General features: G+C 38.3%; 1 protein-coding gene across 1 annotated transcript in view; it reads right to left on the reverse strand.

The window, feature by feature from the left end:
• Positions 1-4,446: 4,446 nt before the first annotated feature.
• LOC140142122 (uncharacterized) overlaps positions 4,447-17,702 on the reverse strand; it is a 54,393-nt gene continuing 41,137 nt past the window's right edge. Inside the window, 9 exon segments of the mRNA XM_072164088.1 lie at positions 4,447-4,942; positions 5,781-5,891; positions 6,600-7,211; positions 9,102-10,493; positions 11,355-11,525; positions 12,644-13,194; positions 13,196-13,265; positions 15,299-15,394; positions 16,767-16,963. Of these exon segments, the coding sequence (XP_072020189.1) occupies positions 4,696-4,942; positions 5,781-5,891; positions 6,600-7,211; positions 9,102-10,493; positions 11,355-11,525; positions 12,644-13,194; positions 13,196-13,265; positions 15,299-15,394; positions 16,767-16,963 (3,447 nt within the window). The 3' untranslated portion in view covers positions 4,447-4,695.

Below are 17,702 nucleotides of genomic sequence, written 5' to 3' on the forward strand. Positions count from 1 at the left end.
TCGTTGATAGGATATGCAGCTTATAGAACACGGATAACCTCTATTAGAGCTGCGTAATTGATGAAAAAAGCAATAAAAGTTCTCTTGAATTTTATTTTGAAGCACACTGTATACTTGTTAAGCAGTGACATCACCATGTAACAGTGACATCACCATGTAACAAATAAATTGGAAATAAGAAACCGATGAACCTTGTGCATTCTATGGAGAACCTACTGTAGAAATAAATCCACTAACTTCTACATCATGTAAAACCTGCATCAGGAGTGACTTTTTATTATGTGATCTGTTTGCATTGCATGTAGGGGTGTGTGTACTACCAGTCCCTGAACCAGTCATAAAAACTACCGTATACACAAATGGAAGTTTTTCAACTGAGTGTTTATTTTTCATTTACAAAGCAACTACAGATATAATTATGACACTTTAAAAATTATGTTCCATTTCAATAAAAATTACAGCGTAAACTTTTTATTCAATGCACATTTGCAATTTCCTTTTTTTAAATTTGAAAGGTGAGCTAGCCATGATCAATGAGGTGTGGCCAAAGAGTATAGACTCTGCCATGTTTGCAAGTCGCTCATGAAGGGCAAATAGTGTACCTCAATAGTGTAATCACTATCTGCTTGACAAATTTTGATTTATGTTATTTGCATCAGGCGTGTGAGCCGCTGGTGCTAAAATTGTGCCCTATTAGCACTGAGTGCGCAAACCTCTGTAATGCTCAAGCTTAAGGGGGTACTACACCCATTGTATTTTTTTATGCGTTTTTTTTGCATTTTGTGAAGAAATGAGAAAACAAAATTGGACAAAGTGGTATGCAAAATGAAGGGGCAAATCTTCTCGATCTATTGGTGGCATCGGTATCAATGTAGCTACATGACTGATGTACCGCTTTTTGGCTTCTACCTTGAAAAGGATGTAAGCTACATTGATACCGATGCCACCAATAGATCGAGAAGATTTGCCCTTCATTTTGCATACTATTTTGTCCAATTTTTTTTCTTTTTTTCAAAAATGCAAAAAATGCAAAAAAATGCAATGGGTGTAGTACCCCTTAAAGATGCTAATTATCATTCAAGTTCAGGCTTGTGCCAAATCAATCCTCCATGAGCGATAAAACCAACATAGCATATTTACCATTATATTCTTAGTCAGTGGGAGTGGTCTATTACGTAGACACATAATCTGATTGGACAATCGCATGCTTTTGGATGTCATCTATCAGGCTGTAGACAACCCCACGTCATCATGGGCATTGATAATGCATAACACGCTCAAAGAGGTGCACGTATGTATCGCGTTGTATGCGTAGACGCAGTGCGGAATACTCGCTAGCAGTATGCGCAACAAAAGATGTGAAGTTGTAAACAAGTTTCGTTCATTTTAAAAAAGGGGAGTTTTTATGTCGGTAACTTAATTTTTGCTTAAAAAAATAGTTTACAGTTATTAAAATAATATTTAACTGACTAAGAATGAGAATAACGATAGGAATTTTTATTTTGATTATCTCACCTATGATAGACGACAGGCAGGTCCAATATTTTTATCGTAGTATTGGACCTGCCTGTCGTCTATCACACGGTAGAGGATAGTCAAAATAAAAATTTATTCTCTAAATAGTGTTACACACAGAGCAATTATGAGTCGGTATTCTTCAAATATAATCTCTTTGCTCACAATAAAATATCGACTTGGCCATATATAGTTAGCAAGTTCCCCGAAGAGGATTTTTGATAATTTCTTTATTATTACCAACTTGGGTCAGATTGCATTGGATTATGTCACATAATTATGATCCTCTTTAAGGCCAAAGATCAGTTATCATTTAAATTAGGGAACAATCCAAAACATGACATATTCTGTCAGCGTAATAATTTTCATAGAAGGTTGAGCTCCGTCCCCACTTGTAATGAAACCAAAGGTGAGACATAAATATCATTATTAAAAAAGTGTATACTATGGGGGATTATATTAACATACAGTAACAACCAGTTATATAACCAATCTTCCTGGTGAATACTTCCAATTCATAGGACTTCACAGATGTTTAGGTTTGTTCCCTTTCATTAGCATAAAATTGGTAATGTTAAAAATCACCACTAAAATGATCAATTTTTTAAACAATTGTAAAATAAAAAAAAAACCACAATTTGACCCAAATTGCTCAACTATTTTTGGTGAAGTTAGTAAAAATCGGAAAATTATAAAAAACGAAAAGAATGGCTTCCTTCATGTAGATCTTCGCATCTAGTTTTTGAAAATTATTAAAAACAACAATTTCCTGAAGATTTTTTATGCTGTCCAAACAAAATTTGGGTCAAAATCAAGACTGAGCCTATTTATACATAAATCAGACATCGCGGTTGGATTCATCCATTCTAAATATATTACATGCTTCAGACAACCATTTATATACTTTTAACAATTTAGTAGCAATCGGCCCTAAACTTTCCATAATTCCATGGCTCATATATACCAACCTCAAACACATCATGGATTTATATTGTGATTTATAGTACCCTATGCCAAACCCACATGTACTTGCAGTTAAGAAGAGCTGCTCACTGGGTACATGTACCAAAATGCTGACTGAAGTTAAAAACATCAAAATTCCCCTACTTGCAAGCCTATAGACTAGTGGAGTGTATAATGGACATCTTACAACAAGGGGGTTTTGAAACATGTATAGCCTACCCATCACTAAAATTTGTTCACTTAAATGTTTTGCAAAGTCCTTTTTAAGTGCAAGTCTTCACATATTTTATATGTATGCACACGATGTCAAGCGTGTGCATTACATGTATGGATAGTTAGCAGTACGCTTATTTATAAGGAATTTGGCAAAACGTTTTAATAAACTGTCGCCAGCCAAGCATCACTTGCACTTGTGTATTCTTTCTCAAATCTGCGCTGCTTGCCGACACCAAGAAGGATCACATTGCATAATTAATAAAACACACAAACAAATTTTCCCCACTTTCTTTCATCTTCATACATGTAAGAATTTCAATTTTCAATGGCTTATGAAAATCATATTACAGATTTCTCCAATACTTGTCAGCAAAAGAATGGACACACTTACCTTGGACAATGGTAACAAATTAGTTTGATCTTTTTGATCGACCATCAATGGTTGGTCGATCCTTACTATCTATGAAATCAATCAATTGACTATTGTTAATTGTGATAACATATGAATCGTTGCCCGTATTGATTTTAACAAATACATGAATAAATTTAGCATGATTAATTAGGTGTTACTAATAACAAGCATCAAAGCAGCATTGACGATCCAAAGATTGAACAAATGTGTTTCTGGTGCCTTACAAATGATTGGCAAAGATCTTAAATATTTACAATATATACACTATAATAAAGCAGCAGTCATCTAATGTCTGCCTGGATGAGATAAAAACATGACAATATCTAAAACGCAGATTATACACAATCATTGCACTCCGCATACTTTTCAAACCGCACTTCTGTTTGGTTGCTTTGATATAGGAGTATGAAAGGGTACTCTCAGCTAAATGATTGGCACCAACAAAGAAAGAACATTTTGCATAAAAATCCATAAGGGAGCAAGTACTGTAAAATGTCTCAAAATACCTTAGCAAGTCAAGTATTTAATTTTGCTATGCCAAACAAAATAAAAAGTGATGATGTAAATGAATCATTTGTTACGCAATATCCATATTCAGTTTTTAAAAAAATATTCTTGCCGGTGTCCACGTTTTGATAACATGCTAAAATCCCATCAAATTGAACTAAAAACAACAAGAACCAAAAACGCTGATCTCAAAAAATTCCAATTCAGTTGAAATCATACAACCCCTATTATATAGTGGAAGATATGACCTCAATTGCCCACACATGGGTTATAGATTTCAAATAAGTCACCCATTCAGGTAACCCCATTTGAAATTCAAACTAACTCCCTGCGTGGAAGATTAAGGTCATGTCTTCCATAGAGGGTGACTACTGGTATTGGGACAATGTATGCTTAACCTCACAAATTGCTCTGCGTAAAATTTGCATGCTTCATTGCGTTCCCTTTGCATTCAAAGCCCATTATTTCAAATATAGTGCTTACATGTGACGCGCTTTAAGAAATCACAGTGCGTGATTTCCAATAATGGGTGGCAAGAGTAATAGTACAACTTCTAATCTAAGGCAATGTGCACTTTTTAGTAGAAGCATGAGAGTTTCCACACATGAAGTTCAAGAAGCCCAAAAATGAGGTGTTTGTATGACAAGTCCATAACGATAGGTCGTAGATAGCACAAACTATACATTATTTTAACCCTTGTGATTAGATGAGTAATTTCGTATGTCTCTCAACAAGATCGGAGCATTTTCAACTTTATATCCTGTATGATATTCTGTTATCTTTATTAGCGGTCACCAGTGGTCAAATCCAAAATGGCTCCAAGTCTTAAAATCAACATTGGATGTTGAATTTCATGTGTAGAAACTCTCATGCTTCTACTAAAAAGTGCACAATGGTGCCCCTGTTTGGGAGCTTAGCAGCTCTACTAATAGAATGTATGATCTGCTACATTGACGGACGGATGAATAGCTGGATCATTCTACTTTGGGAACGGCTCACGTTATTATTGCTGCTTCTCAACTTCTACTATACGATCTGCTACAGCAACATTTCAATCTATTCATACTCCGGAAAGGTCAAAGTTATCTGCTGGATCTCGATGAAGAGCTACTGTACGACCTGCTACGGCGACGGCGACGGATCGATCTACTTCTACTTCGGGAGCGGCTCAGCGACCGACTGGATCTTGATGATCTTGACCTGGATGAGCGCGATGATGAGCTTACTGAACGACTACGACGTCTCCTCCTTGGACTCGCTCTGTCTCTGGAATAACGTCTGGGTGATCTACGCCCTCTAGGTGGAGATCTCATTCTTCTGCCAAAAGTTCTGAAAACAGTCATAAATAATGCAGACAAAATTCATGAGTATTACAAGTACCAACAGTTCCACTTGAGTGAGAGGGGTGTTGAGATGTCAACACATACATGTAGTTCCTCTTGAGTGAGAGGGGTGTTGAGATGTCAACATATACATGTACAGTTCCTCTTGAGTGTGAGGGGTGTTGAGGTATCAACAAACACACCCCCACTTGAGTAGAATTGTGGAGGCATCCACACACACGTCTATGGGTGAAACCTAACACCCCTCTCAATCAAGTGGGTGAGTCAAGAGATAATAGTACCAATAATTGATTTTTCAATTGTTCAAAACTTTGTTGGCTGATTATCATGCATTGTTTAGCATTATCGAGATTCCTGCTCATGATTCAAATTCATAAGAAATCGGACCATTCCATTTGAAATCCACACTGCCCCTGTGGAAGATTTAGCTAAAGTCTCCCACAGAGGGAGTATGGGTTTCAAATCGATCAAGCAATTGGGTAACTTCCATCTGAAATACCCCAATTGTGGAAGATGTGAATATAGCCATATATAGGGGGAGTAAGGGTTCAAAATAATTAACCCTGGCCATTCCATTTGAATAACACACTCCCTCTGTGGAAGACTTTTCTTACCCCTATTGGCAAAACACTTCTAATTAAGTAAATATAAGTAGTATTAATAAAACAATTTTGGCTAAATATTATTCAGCATAGTAACTAGTAGTTTCACGCCTCACAGCGATCGTCAGACTATTGTAAGTAGTATTAAATACTATTTTCTTTGGGGCTACAGATTCCAATTTGAACACAACCCATGACGTTTAACCCTTAGTATCAACGTACCTTCTACCGCGGCTTGGAGATCGGCTTCGTCTAGGTGATCTGGACCGGGATTTGCTGTAGCTGCCACGCCGCCTCCGGTCTCGTTCAAATCGTCCACCCGATGGACTTCTCCTAAATCAATTCGACAAGAAATAGAAAATGGGTTTTGTTAATGGCAAAATATTATTGGCTTGCATCATTGGACATACAAGCCTGCTATTTTAATGATAACAAAGTTCTAGTTTGGGGTACTTTTTGAAAGTCCATGTCAATATCAAGTGCCCCCCCCCCCTGGGTAATGGGCAAATACAGTACCAGTAGTAACTAAATTTAGACAAAACTGTGTTACTTCTACCTATTTTTCAGAACTGTATGCACAGGCCCCACAAATGAAGTAAAAATTTTGAAAAATCCTATTGAAATTTGGATAATCGTGCTTGGTGCTCCCCAATCGAATGACTGGCACTACGCCACTGTTTAGAGATTGTCATGATCACAAAATCACATGGTCAACTAATATATGGATGGATATAGGATATATTCAACTAATAAATGGTTGGGCTCACTTTCAAATTCTCCATATCCAATCCACACTTGAGTACCACTCCAGTAGTCTTTGTCAAAGACACTCAAGATCCTTACAGAGCAGGGGAGGTGGCAAATTCAAGCTACAAGCAGCGAAACCGCGAAACGTTGTAGGCCTGCTCACTTTTGCGGCACCGCTCTTTTAACTACTGGGTATTTATAAATTATACTAATACAATATTTTTGTGGGTAAATAACCAACAGGCCTTTCAGAAAGGCTACCCCCACCGGAAATAAAAGAGTAGTCATATTTACCTTCTGTCTCTGCCATATCTTGGTCTGCTTCTTGAACGACTTCTTGATATTCTCCTCCTCTCCCTTGACATGGACCTGGATCTTCCTCGTCTACCTAGCGGCCTTCTAACAGGACTTCTTGAGCGTGACCTTGATCTGGACCTACGCCTGGGTCTCCTTGGAGATGATGAACGCCTTCGTTTTGGGCTGCGCGAACGGGACCGGGACTTGGCAGGTGAAAATATCCTGGAACGTTTTGGTGGTGACCGACGTTGTGATGGTATACTCCGACGGGATGACCTGTCCTCTGCGCGTCTCACAGGGCTTCGTAATCTGGACCTTGGTTGCGAAGATCGTCTCACTGGACTGCGAGATCTGGATTTGGAGCGGGATACTGACCTTCTTGGAGATTTGGTCCTAGATTTTCTCAAGGGCCTATCTTTACCTCCGACTGGAGTACGGGATCTAGACCTTGTGGGTGATCGTTGTGGTGTTTTACGCTGCCTTGCTGGGGACACTCTCTGATCATGAGACCCAGGTTTTTCACGCAACTCTTTGGTATGAGAACGATTACTCTGTTCAGTTGGTTTAGCTGGACTGCCAGAACTAGAATGTGAAGATGCTGAATGTGATCTGTATAAACATTAAAAAGTAAATAAACAAACAATGTAAATAAAACAAAAAGCAAATTTACCACATTGGGCAGATTTTGATTTTGAGGTCTTAGACAAAATGCTGAAAATTTATTTAATTTACACCCTGATGTTTTTTGATCTCTTAAGGGGTGGGGTATGAACCTTTGGACAGTATTTATTATGGGACATTAGAGCACATCAGACATATCGAATTGCATTCTGAATACGAAGAATGTCCTTCTGATATCAAATAATTTTGATTTTTTGAAATTCGCAATGTAATACACATTTTATGGCAAATGATGAAAAATATATATTTTTGATATTTAACAGTACTCGAAGTAAACTTTATAAATCTGATAATACCGTATTTAGTCAAATAAACGCCCCGAGCGTTACATTTTCCCAAGGGGGGCATTTATTAGAGGTCATTTTTAGCACGACAATTCCCGTTAAAATCATTAGGTAAGCTTAAAAGTCACGCTAAAATGACGAACTATGACCTTTTGACACTGACTTTTGGTTCACTTCCGGGTTTCGGATGCAGATTTTCGCCATTTATTGACGCTATTATCAACCATGTGAGCAACTTGGTAAGCTTGGTTGAAAAAAAAGTGGTGGGGGCATTTATTTGAGGGGGGCAACTATTTGACTGAAATATGGTATGTACTTAAAGTGTATGTAGGTGGGATGAAAAGCCGACGATCAATTGAAAATTTTGACCTTACGTATTGAAGATATGGATTTTTTTCCTAAAACACCAAAAAAAATTAGGTCTTTTTGGAAAAAAAATCCATATCTTCAATATGAAAGGTCACAATTTTCAATTGATCGTCGGCTTTTCCTCCCAGCTACATACACTTTAAGAATATATCATTAGATTTATAAAATTTACTTGAGGACTGTTATATATCAAAATGTGAAAAATATCAAATTTTAATAATTTGTCATAAAATTTGTATTATATCGTGAATTTCAAAAAATTAAAATTATTTGATATCAGAAAGACATTCTTCGTATTCAGAATGCAATTTGATATGTCTGATGTGCTCTAATTCTAATGTCCCACAAAAAATACTGTCGAAACGCTCAAAACGCTCGTTCCAGATCCCTTAAAGTGATCCAAGTCATTAATAAAACTTCTATCAGATGCAGTGTTTTGTATGAGACATTCTGACCATATTCGACGAAATAGCACTTTTTTATTATGAAAGTTGATCTGGACATTTCCAATGTAAAATAATTTTGCAATTTAAGAAAACAACAGCAACGACAAGAACTGTAAAAACACTCCCATGGACCATGCGCTTGACGAATCATGTATGGCATTTCACAGGCTATATCCCAATTTATAGTAGTCTGGTACTGAGCTAATCTATTTAAAGTCTACACTCCCCCTGTGGAAGATTTTGGTAACATCTTCCACAGGGGGAGTGTGAATTTCAAATGGAATTATTCGCAGGTCTGTCCTGGCTAAAATGCAAACGTGAAGTGATTACCGCTTTCATCCTTATGAAACGCCTGAATAACCAATCAATGCGATATTGTTATACAATCGCTCAACAAACGCTTTGTAGAACAGCTGATAGCTTTGTAAGAAAAAACATTTGACACATTTGACAACTATTTGAAACTCACCCTCTATCTGTGAAAATTCACATTGAATCTTTCTCAGAGGGCATTCTCAGGTTTAGTCATTCTCAGACTGTGTATGAAATTCAAATGGAGCTGCCTAATGTGTTTATTCCATTTGAAACTCGTACTCTCCCCGTGGAAGATATTTCAAAAATCTTCCACAGGGGAGTGTGGACTTTAAATGGATTAGTCCAATTTATCATTATGGAGAAATCATGACGACATACATCATATATTTATATCTGATACATACCGTGATCTATGGCTGGACGCTGACTTTCTTGAGGATCCTCGGCTTCTGGACCTGGCTTGCCTACTTCCAGGTCTATCACTAGTTTGAGCTTCAGCACCAGACTGGTTTTCCACACTCCTCCCACCCCTGTCACTTTCATTTCTCCTATCATGTTCTGCTTCATCGCCTTCACCCTGTTGGTTGACTCGGGTCTGCCCTAATCCTTCCCTCAACTCATCCCCTCCATATAAGTCGTGATCATCCTGGCTCGTTTCTTTAACGTTGGTATCCACTTGAGGAGTCGGGCTTGCTTCGCTCTCGCTCTCACTACTGCTGTTCGATGAGCTATCACTTTCACTGCTGCTACTACTGCTCTTATGATCATCCCTACTGCCATTTTCAACACGTGGAGGTTCCAACTGCTTGCTGACCTGAGCGCTGTGGATATCGTCATCATCATCATCATCCTCGTCATCCTCTTCAAACCGTTTTCTTTCCTCTTCCGCTTGATTTCTCTCATCACCTACTGATGGTGATTTAGAACCTCCCGATTCACTTTGCTGACGCTTTGACCTCAGAGGCCAGCTACTTCTTTCTGTTTGTACATCAGTTCTGGGGTCATCATCGGTGTCTCTTTCCTGCGACTCCTTTTCTCTGCTATCTGGACTTTGATCATCATCGTCACCAACCCTACCAGCGGCTTTCTTTTCTTCCTCTGCCACAAATGCCCTTATCTTCCTGTTGTGAGATGCAAGTGCTTCGAGACGAGCTTCAAGCTCGGACCAATGGGTTCCGTTCTTGTCTATCGCCCCTTGACTTTCTGGATGATCATCATCGCCCCTTCTCCTGGTTTCTTCCGACTCATTTGTTTCTTCGTTATTCTGAGAGTCCTCATCCTCATATTCTTCTTGTGGGCGTTGAGTATCTGCTGCTTTTTTCGATTCTGTTATCTCTTTGGTGCCTTCATCTCTGACCTGCCCTTCGTCATCCTCTTCCGGTGGCTTCCATAGGAAGCGTTCTTTCACACTTGGACTCTTCTTCCGCTTTTCTTTGGACTTCTGATACCGTTTACGATTTTTACTTGAGTACGGATCGGTTACATCATCATGCATCTCTATCCTTTTGTTTTCCGGTTCCATTCTCTCAGGACTCGACGATCTTGAGCTTTCTGACGATTTGGAGTCACGAGATGATTGCCTTCTTTGAGGAGAGCGTGACACACTCCTTGATGGTGATCTACGCCTTCTTGTGTGTAGTTCGGGGGATGGCGATCTATGCTTTCGTGGCTCTCTTTTGTCTGATGGAGATCGTTTCTTCAATGGCTGTTGCTCTGTAGATCTGATTCTTTGTAATGGAGGGGAATCTGGAGATCGGGTTCTTTGTAATGCAGGAGATGGACTTCGAGTCTCAGGTCTGTAAAAATACAAGAAAATTAATAATTATTTTTGTTAGAAAATAAAAACTCACAATAAAGAGTTATTGTTTTCGTTCCATTAACTGCCCATGCCCACTCACATTTTGGTTAAACATCTATAACTATTAATTAAGGTTACGTGGCCTTAATATCAGGGCATGGTGACACAGCAGTATGGGCTCTTGTCTTGCAATTGGTGGATTACGCATTTGAGCCCCGGCAAGGCACTTCACCTTCCTCTCTACCCAGGGGTGAAGCTGTTATGATTATTGTCCATTGAGCGCCACCCAAAGGTATGAGCATGCCTTGGGTATTGTATGGCAGCTGACATATTCTAACGACAGCGGAATAAATGTAAAGCGCTTTGATACATGTGCACATGTGAAAGGCGCTGTATAAATACCAACATTTATTTATTTATTTTACAAATGCAAAAGGGATGAGTGATGCATCACTTTTTTCTGCCACACACATCTCTTTTTAAAAGCAATGCATCGCAATAGTTCAGCTTAAATCCAAGTACATGGTTCACAGAGTACTTATCAACAGTCAAAGTCCCTGTGCATTGTATGATGTGAATTCTCGCATATTCATGAGGGCTGATTGTTCGATCGTGCAGTGTCCAACAATCACGCCAGCTTTGTGTGCCTTCGCGTACACACGATAGAGTGTTGCGTGCTTTCGCGATTACGCTTTAGGCTGTGAAAATACCCGGTAAGTGCATAGCAGTTTTGCCTGTCACATGTCATGAAACAATTGGCCCTCATTATCGGGTGATGCAGAGACTTTTGACTGGTTGTACGCGGTCTGTTATCTCTTTCGTCCATGACATGGTTATATTACACCAATTAGCAGCTTACCTTACTGGTGATCTATGTCCATCTCTGTCTTGTCTCTGTGGTGACCTGTCTCTGTTGTAGCCGTCTTTGTCTTTGGTATCTCTGTCTTCTGAATACCTTGGTTTCCACCGCTTTTGACCGGGTTTCCAGTGAGTTGGTGGTGGACTTTCATCAAAGCCTTGAGCCGATTCTCTGTAAGATAACAAAAAACAATTCATCAAAACTAGTCAAATTACACAAATTTATTATATGAATTATTGGTCAAGTATGTGTGATTTGAATAATATGTAGAAGATATGTGACATGGCATATCAAAAGGAGACACTTTTGGGCAGGTTATCAATTTTGCGTGTTTTAAATATCTTAAATATATAGATATTTTGCTCCGCAATGCCGTTTCCCTAATGTAATTGGACGTTCCTAAGCAAAGATATTGAGTTCATAATCTATGGTATTATAAAATTGGAAATTGAGATACCGACCTTTAAAAATATTATTGACAATTGATATCCTGATTGACATCTTGAAAAATATTTGAAAAAATACAAGATGCCAGGTATATTCTGGTCTGAAACTATCAGACAATATTTTAAACATTATTAACATCACAAATTTGCAACAAACCCAAATTTTGAAAAAATCACCCCGGGCAGATTTTTTGCTATTTCTCCATTTACGATCCTGAACCAAAGGGCCTCCTTTCGATATACCACATCACATATATACATCATGCTACATCTGTTTCCCATTATTTCTGAACACTACCTTCATTGACCTAAAACTGTCCAAGATATACCTTCCAGTCTCAACCCTGCTTCTTCAAAGGACCCATTATAGTTAACTGCTAAGAATGCAGACAAATCACATAAAAAACATCTTAAGGGGTCGGTCACCCACCTTTGCACAGTATTTTTTGTGGGACCTGAGAGCACATCAGACATATCAAATTGCATTCTGAATACGAAGAATGTCCTTCTGATATCAAATAATTTTGATTTTTTTAACGATATAATACAAATTTTATGGCAAATTGATATTTTAATATTAAAAATTGATCATACATAATGTATTTACACCATCCTCTAAGTCAAATTTAAGTGTATGTAGCTGGGAGGAGAAGCTGATGATCATTTGAAAATTTTGACTTTTCAGATTAAAATATACATTTTTTTTCAAAAATGACATAAAAATTTAGATCCTTTAGGGAAAAATGTTTATTTTCAATAAGAACGGTCAAGTAATTGTCGGCTTTTCCTCCCAGCTACTGTTTTTTTCGCCTTATGAATCCAAAATTTAGTAATTCTACTCACCTTCCTTTTGATGGCAGTTGTCTTGTGATTGTCACAACAAGAGGACTCATTGACCTGCGACGACCTTGTGACCTCTCCCTGACTTTTGATCTGTCATCTTCTGGTGTAAACCTCCTCTCAATTCTGATGTTTGGTCGCGATTCTCTCTGACCTCGTGGTGATCTGCGATTCTTCCCCCTTTCTTGCGACTCCTCCCTCCTTTGCCCGTGACCATCTTCCGGTCTTGATCTCTTGGATCTGCTTTCCCTGGAAGGACTTGCCGATCTGGATCGAGATCTGGACCAGTCTTTCGATCTAGACCTCCTCCTCTGTTGCTTCTTCCTTTGTGGTGACACGAGTGGTGAAGCAGATCGTTCTCTTGTCTTGTGATTGATTCCGCGAGATGCGACTGGTGAGCGAGATGTAGAAAACTTTTTCGACTGGTCTTTAGATGGCATGTCTCTGCCGTTTCTTGCTGATGGTCTGCGTTTCCTTGGAGACTCTGACGCAGATCTTTCTACAGACGAGTCATCACGGTGTAACCTTTTATTTCTGCTGGGTTTTTTCAGCAGACTCTGATCCTTTCTTGTCTTTACTTCCTTGGCTTTTCTTTGTCTTCTTGGTTTTCTTTTCTTTCTTGGACCTTTGGGATATCAAATCAAAATATCATGATACAGTTGGTATTCTGGTATTATTCCCAATTAGGCAAGAAAAAAAACCTGTCCTACATACTAAATTGACCCAGATGTTGGAATTTGTTTTTTAATTTTGGTGATTTGGGAAATTTTTGGGGGTCATTTGCAAAAAACAACAAGTCCTTCTGTAGAACAGATTGTTTGTTTTTGTTTTTATATCACCTTAGTATGCACCATGAAAACTATGTTGGGTGTGGTCTTCTTTTCATCCTCTATTTCTTGCCCTTCTTCTTACTTTCAATTTCATGAAAGACCAGCATTCTTACACAGCCGTGACGTTAGTCACGGCTGTGTCTTTTTTCTTACAGGTTCTTTCTTCTTTCTTTCTTTCTTTCTGTCAACCATTACATTTGCTCTAGCACTCACACGCTTACATCGATTTTGACCTAACTTGGTCACAATAATCATTGACCGTGCCCCTACATGTCATATGAAACTTGCGGGGTCAAAGGTCACGCAGGGGTCACAGGTGTCAAAAACGTGATTTCAACTAAAAATGCATCTTCTCCCACAACTTACGTCGGACAGCAACCCCACTTGCACACATGTATTGCTATTACCCAGGGTCTATGTGGTGTACACAGATTTGGGGTCAAAGGTCATTAAGGGGTCACTTCCGGTATAAAACGAAAAACCTTCAAAAAATTTTATTAGCTAAATAAAACATAGCACAGTAACGGTATGTTCACATATGATCTGCAGTCACCCAATGTATATGTGGTATTTTTTTTATTTGGGGTCAAAGCTCATTAAGGGGTCACTTCCGTATAAAAAGAAATACCTTTAAAATGCATCTTCTTCCACAAATTATGTGGGACAGAGACGCCACTTGCACACATGCATTTTTATTACCCAGTGTCTATGGGGTGTACACAGATTTGGGGTCAAATGTCATTAAGGGGTCACTTCCGGTATAAAACGAAATACCTTCAAAACATTATTTTAGCTAAGTAAAACATGGGACAGTAACGGTATGTTCACACATGATCTGCAGTCACCCAATGTATATGTGGTATTTTTTTATTTGGGGTCAAAGCTCATTAAGGGGTCACTTCCGGTATAAAACGAAATACCTTTAAAATGCATCTTCTTCCACAGATTCTGTAGGACAGAGACGCCACTTGCACACATGCATTGTTATTACCCAGTGTCTATGGGGTGTACACAGATTTGGGGTCAAAGGTCATTAAGGGGTCACTTCCGGTATAAAACGAAAAACCTTCAATTTTTTTTATTTGCTAAGAAAAACATAGGACAGTAACAGTATGTCCACACATGAATTGTGGTTACCCAGTTTAAAAGTGGTATTATTTTATTTGGGGTCAAAGGTCATTAAGGGGTCACTTCCGGTATAAAACGAAATACCTTTAAAATGTTTCTTCTTCCACAAATTACGAGGACAGTGACGCCACTTGCACACATGCATTGTTATAACACAGTGTCTATATGGTGTACACACATTTGGGGTCAATGGTCAGTAAGGGGTCACTTCCGGTATAAAACGATATACCTTCAAAATGCCCCTTCTGACACATGCATTGTTATAACACAGTGTCTATATGGTGTACACACATTTGGGGTCAATGGTCAGTAAGGGGTCACTTCCGGTATAAAACGATATACCTTCAAAATGCCCCTTCTGCCACAAAAAGCATAGCAAAGTGATGCCACGTGGACACGTGCATTGACATTAGCCAATGTCTATGGGGTTTTCATATATTTTGGGGTCAAAGGTGATTAAGGGGTCACCACACGGCTGTGTTCGTGGTCTTAGACCACAGCTAAGTCTAGTTTTCTTTTCTTCCCCTATTTCATGCACATGCTATTCTTCTTTCTTTCAACTTCATAAAGGGCCAGCATGCTTTTTATAAGCTTTTTTATAAAATGGATCTGGGCTTTGGTCTAAGCATGTGCCCTTACCAACCAACCAGGTAAATAAACAAACAAACAAAAACACAAGATATACCAGATAAGAACTTACTTGTCTTTTTTATGCTTCTTCTCCTTCTTTTTCTTTGTACTCTCTTTTTTCCTGTCATTACTTTTTGCCATTCTGCCGTCATCTTTTTCTTTCTTCCTGCAAAGCAATGAATCGCAAAAAGAAAATGCTCACAATGTGCATTGGCTGCTCCAGGGTAAGATTAAAATTTGTTCATAAGTAATAACTTTCAATGCTCACAATTGTTTGAAGTTTTTTAAAAACATATTGGTACTAAATTTGCATTAATTTTCCTTAAAATCTTTGTGGTTAATCATCATCACATGAAGAGGACCAACATGATTACCTGTACCTCTCAATATTACATAGAAAAAGATATGCATTCACTTTGATGAAATGAGGTCTATATGCTTCACCTTAGCAGGACATTAAGAAAATGCAAGACACAATGTGAGCTCAAGGAACACAGTGGAACAAGATTTCGACCAGTGATCAAAATGCCCTGGGTTCACATCCCTGTTGAGTCCTGATTACCTGTACCGCTCAATATTATTGAAAAAGATATGTATTCACTTTAAAGAAATGAAGAAATGAGGTCTATATGCTTCACCTTAGCAGGACATTAAGAAAACGCAAGACACAATGTGAGCTCAGGTAACACAGTGGTACAAGATTTCGACCAGTGATCAAAATGCCCTGGGTTCACATCCCTGTTGAGTCCTGATAGTTCTCACTCCCACATTATGTTACATCAGTTTGACCCAGCTTCATAAAGATTTTTTGATAGCTATTTTCAAATAAATTTTCCTATTTATTCCATTTTGGGCAAACATTCTACTATCATAATCACCCATATACACCCAAATCTAATTAGAATCCTTTCAAATTCTTGATTTCTGCTGAGTCATATGCCCAATAAAAGTATATCATTTGCTTATCTCTCGCTTCGGATATCTGGCTACTATAACATTTTTCACCCTGATATGGCAGTGATGTCAGTGCACATTCCATTGGGCGCAGCTACAAATCACTTGTGTTTGCTCAAAGGGCTGGCGTACACATGCATGCACTTAAAGAGGAGGCATACATGCACGCACGAAAAAGCTGCCTCAATATCTTGACATCACTGCCACATTAGATCAGCATAAAAATGGTTAGCATTAATAAATGACTGATTTTATTTACAAATAAAAAGTCTTCTCCCAGATCTTACGATGCAACCACAACCAAACTATGTAAGAAAGGTGACTTCTGTCATAAGGCTTAACCCTATGGGCACTAAATTGGCCTCTAAGAACTATTTTGATTGGTTGCAAATACAGCTATATCATGTAATGAACCAATCAGAGATATGGTCAGTACAAGACGGGCTGAAGAGGATTAACTTTCAAATTGCTCAGAAATCTAAAAGCTCTATTTTGATTGGTTTCTTAGATAATTACATCATGTAATTAACCAATCATGGGCAATGTAACCCCATTGGGGTTATCATTTTGTTTTGTTTTCTTACCAATCTATCTCCTCCAGTGCCTTTCCTCGTTCCCATTTCTCAGGGGACATTCTGCGCCTCCTGTCTCCAGCAGGTCCTGCTTGCTGCACCCTAAACCATCGTGGATTGGCTTTACCCTGTTCTTGTCGCCTTTCCTCTGCACGCCAGTGAGGTGGAGTAATACTACGGGACCGGGATCTGGATGGTGTACGGTATCTCTGCAAAAGACAAAAACCGTTACAAAAACTGTTATTTTTAGGGATCAAATTTTTCATTTATTGAATTAAAAAAGTAAGAGCTGGATTTAATAATCTATGAATGACACACATTCTGATTTTGTTATTCTTTACCCAAAATGCTGAAATAATATTAGTAATAACCGTCAGGTTTCTGTCCATTTTAAGCCAGAATAATGAGGTAAAATGAAGAAACCCCACTGGCTACTTTGACCATTTAATGTGGAGTTCAAAGTCTTCTTGGAAATGGAGATCTGGAAGTGAAGTTATGGTTCATCAAAGGTCAAATTCCTAATATAATTTACATAGAAATCCATATACTGTTTTTGATTGTATCTCAAAATGGAAAATGCCGACTTTACGACCACAATCGGCATTTTCCATTTTGAGATACAATCAAAAACAGTATATGGATTTCTATGTAAAGTATATTAGGAATTTGACCTTTGATGAACCATAACTTCACTTCCAGATGTCCACTAAAACGACAACATGTAAATATACAGTAAGCCAAAGAATTAAGGTACCAGTTGTGTTCACCCCTGTATATCCTCAATAAAGATAGATATGTCAATTAAAACAAGCAGCCTGTATTCTTTAGCTCTGATTTAAGACCTCATTTGTTGAAATTGATTGAGAATGAAAGAAACAGTGATCTAAAACCTAATGAAGAAACAAAATCAAAAGTTGTTCTAATCAATGAAAGCACAACGCTAGTTTT

This window comes from Amphiura filiformis, chromosome 20 (assembly GCF_039555335.1).
Source record: "Amphiura filiformis chromosome 20, Afil_fr2py, whole genome shotgun sequence".
NCBI classification, from domain to species: Eukaryota; Metazoa; Echinodermata; class Ophiuroidea; order Amphilepidida; family Amphiuridae; genus Amphiura; species Amphiura filiformis.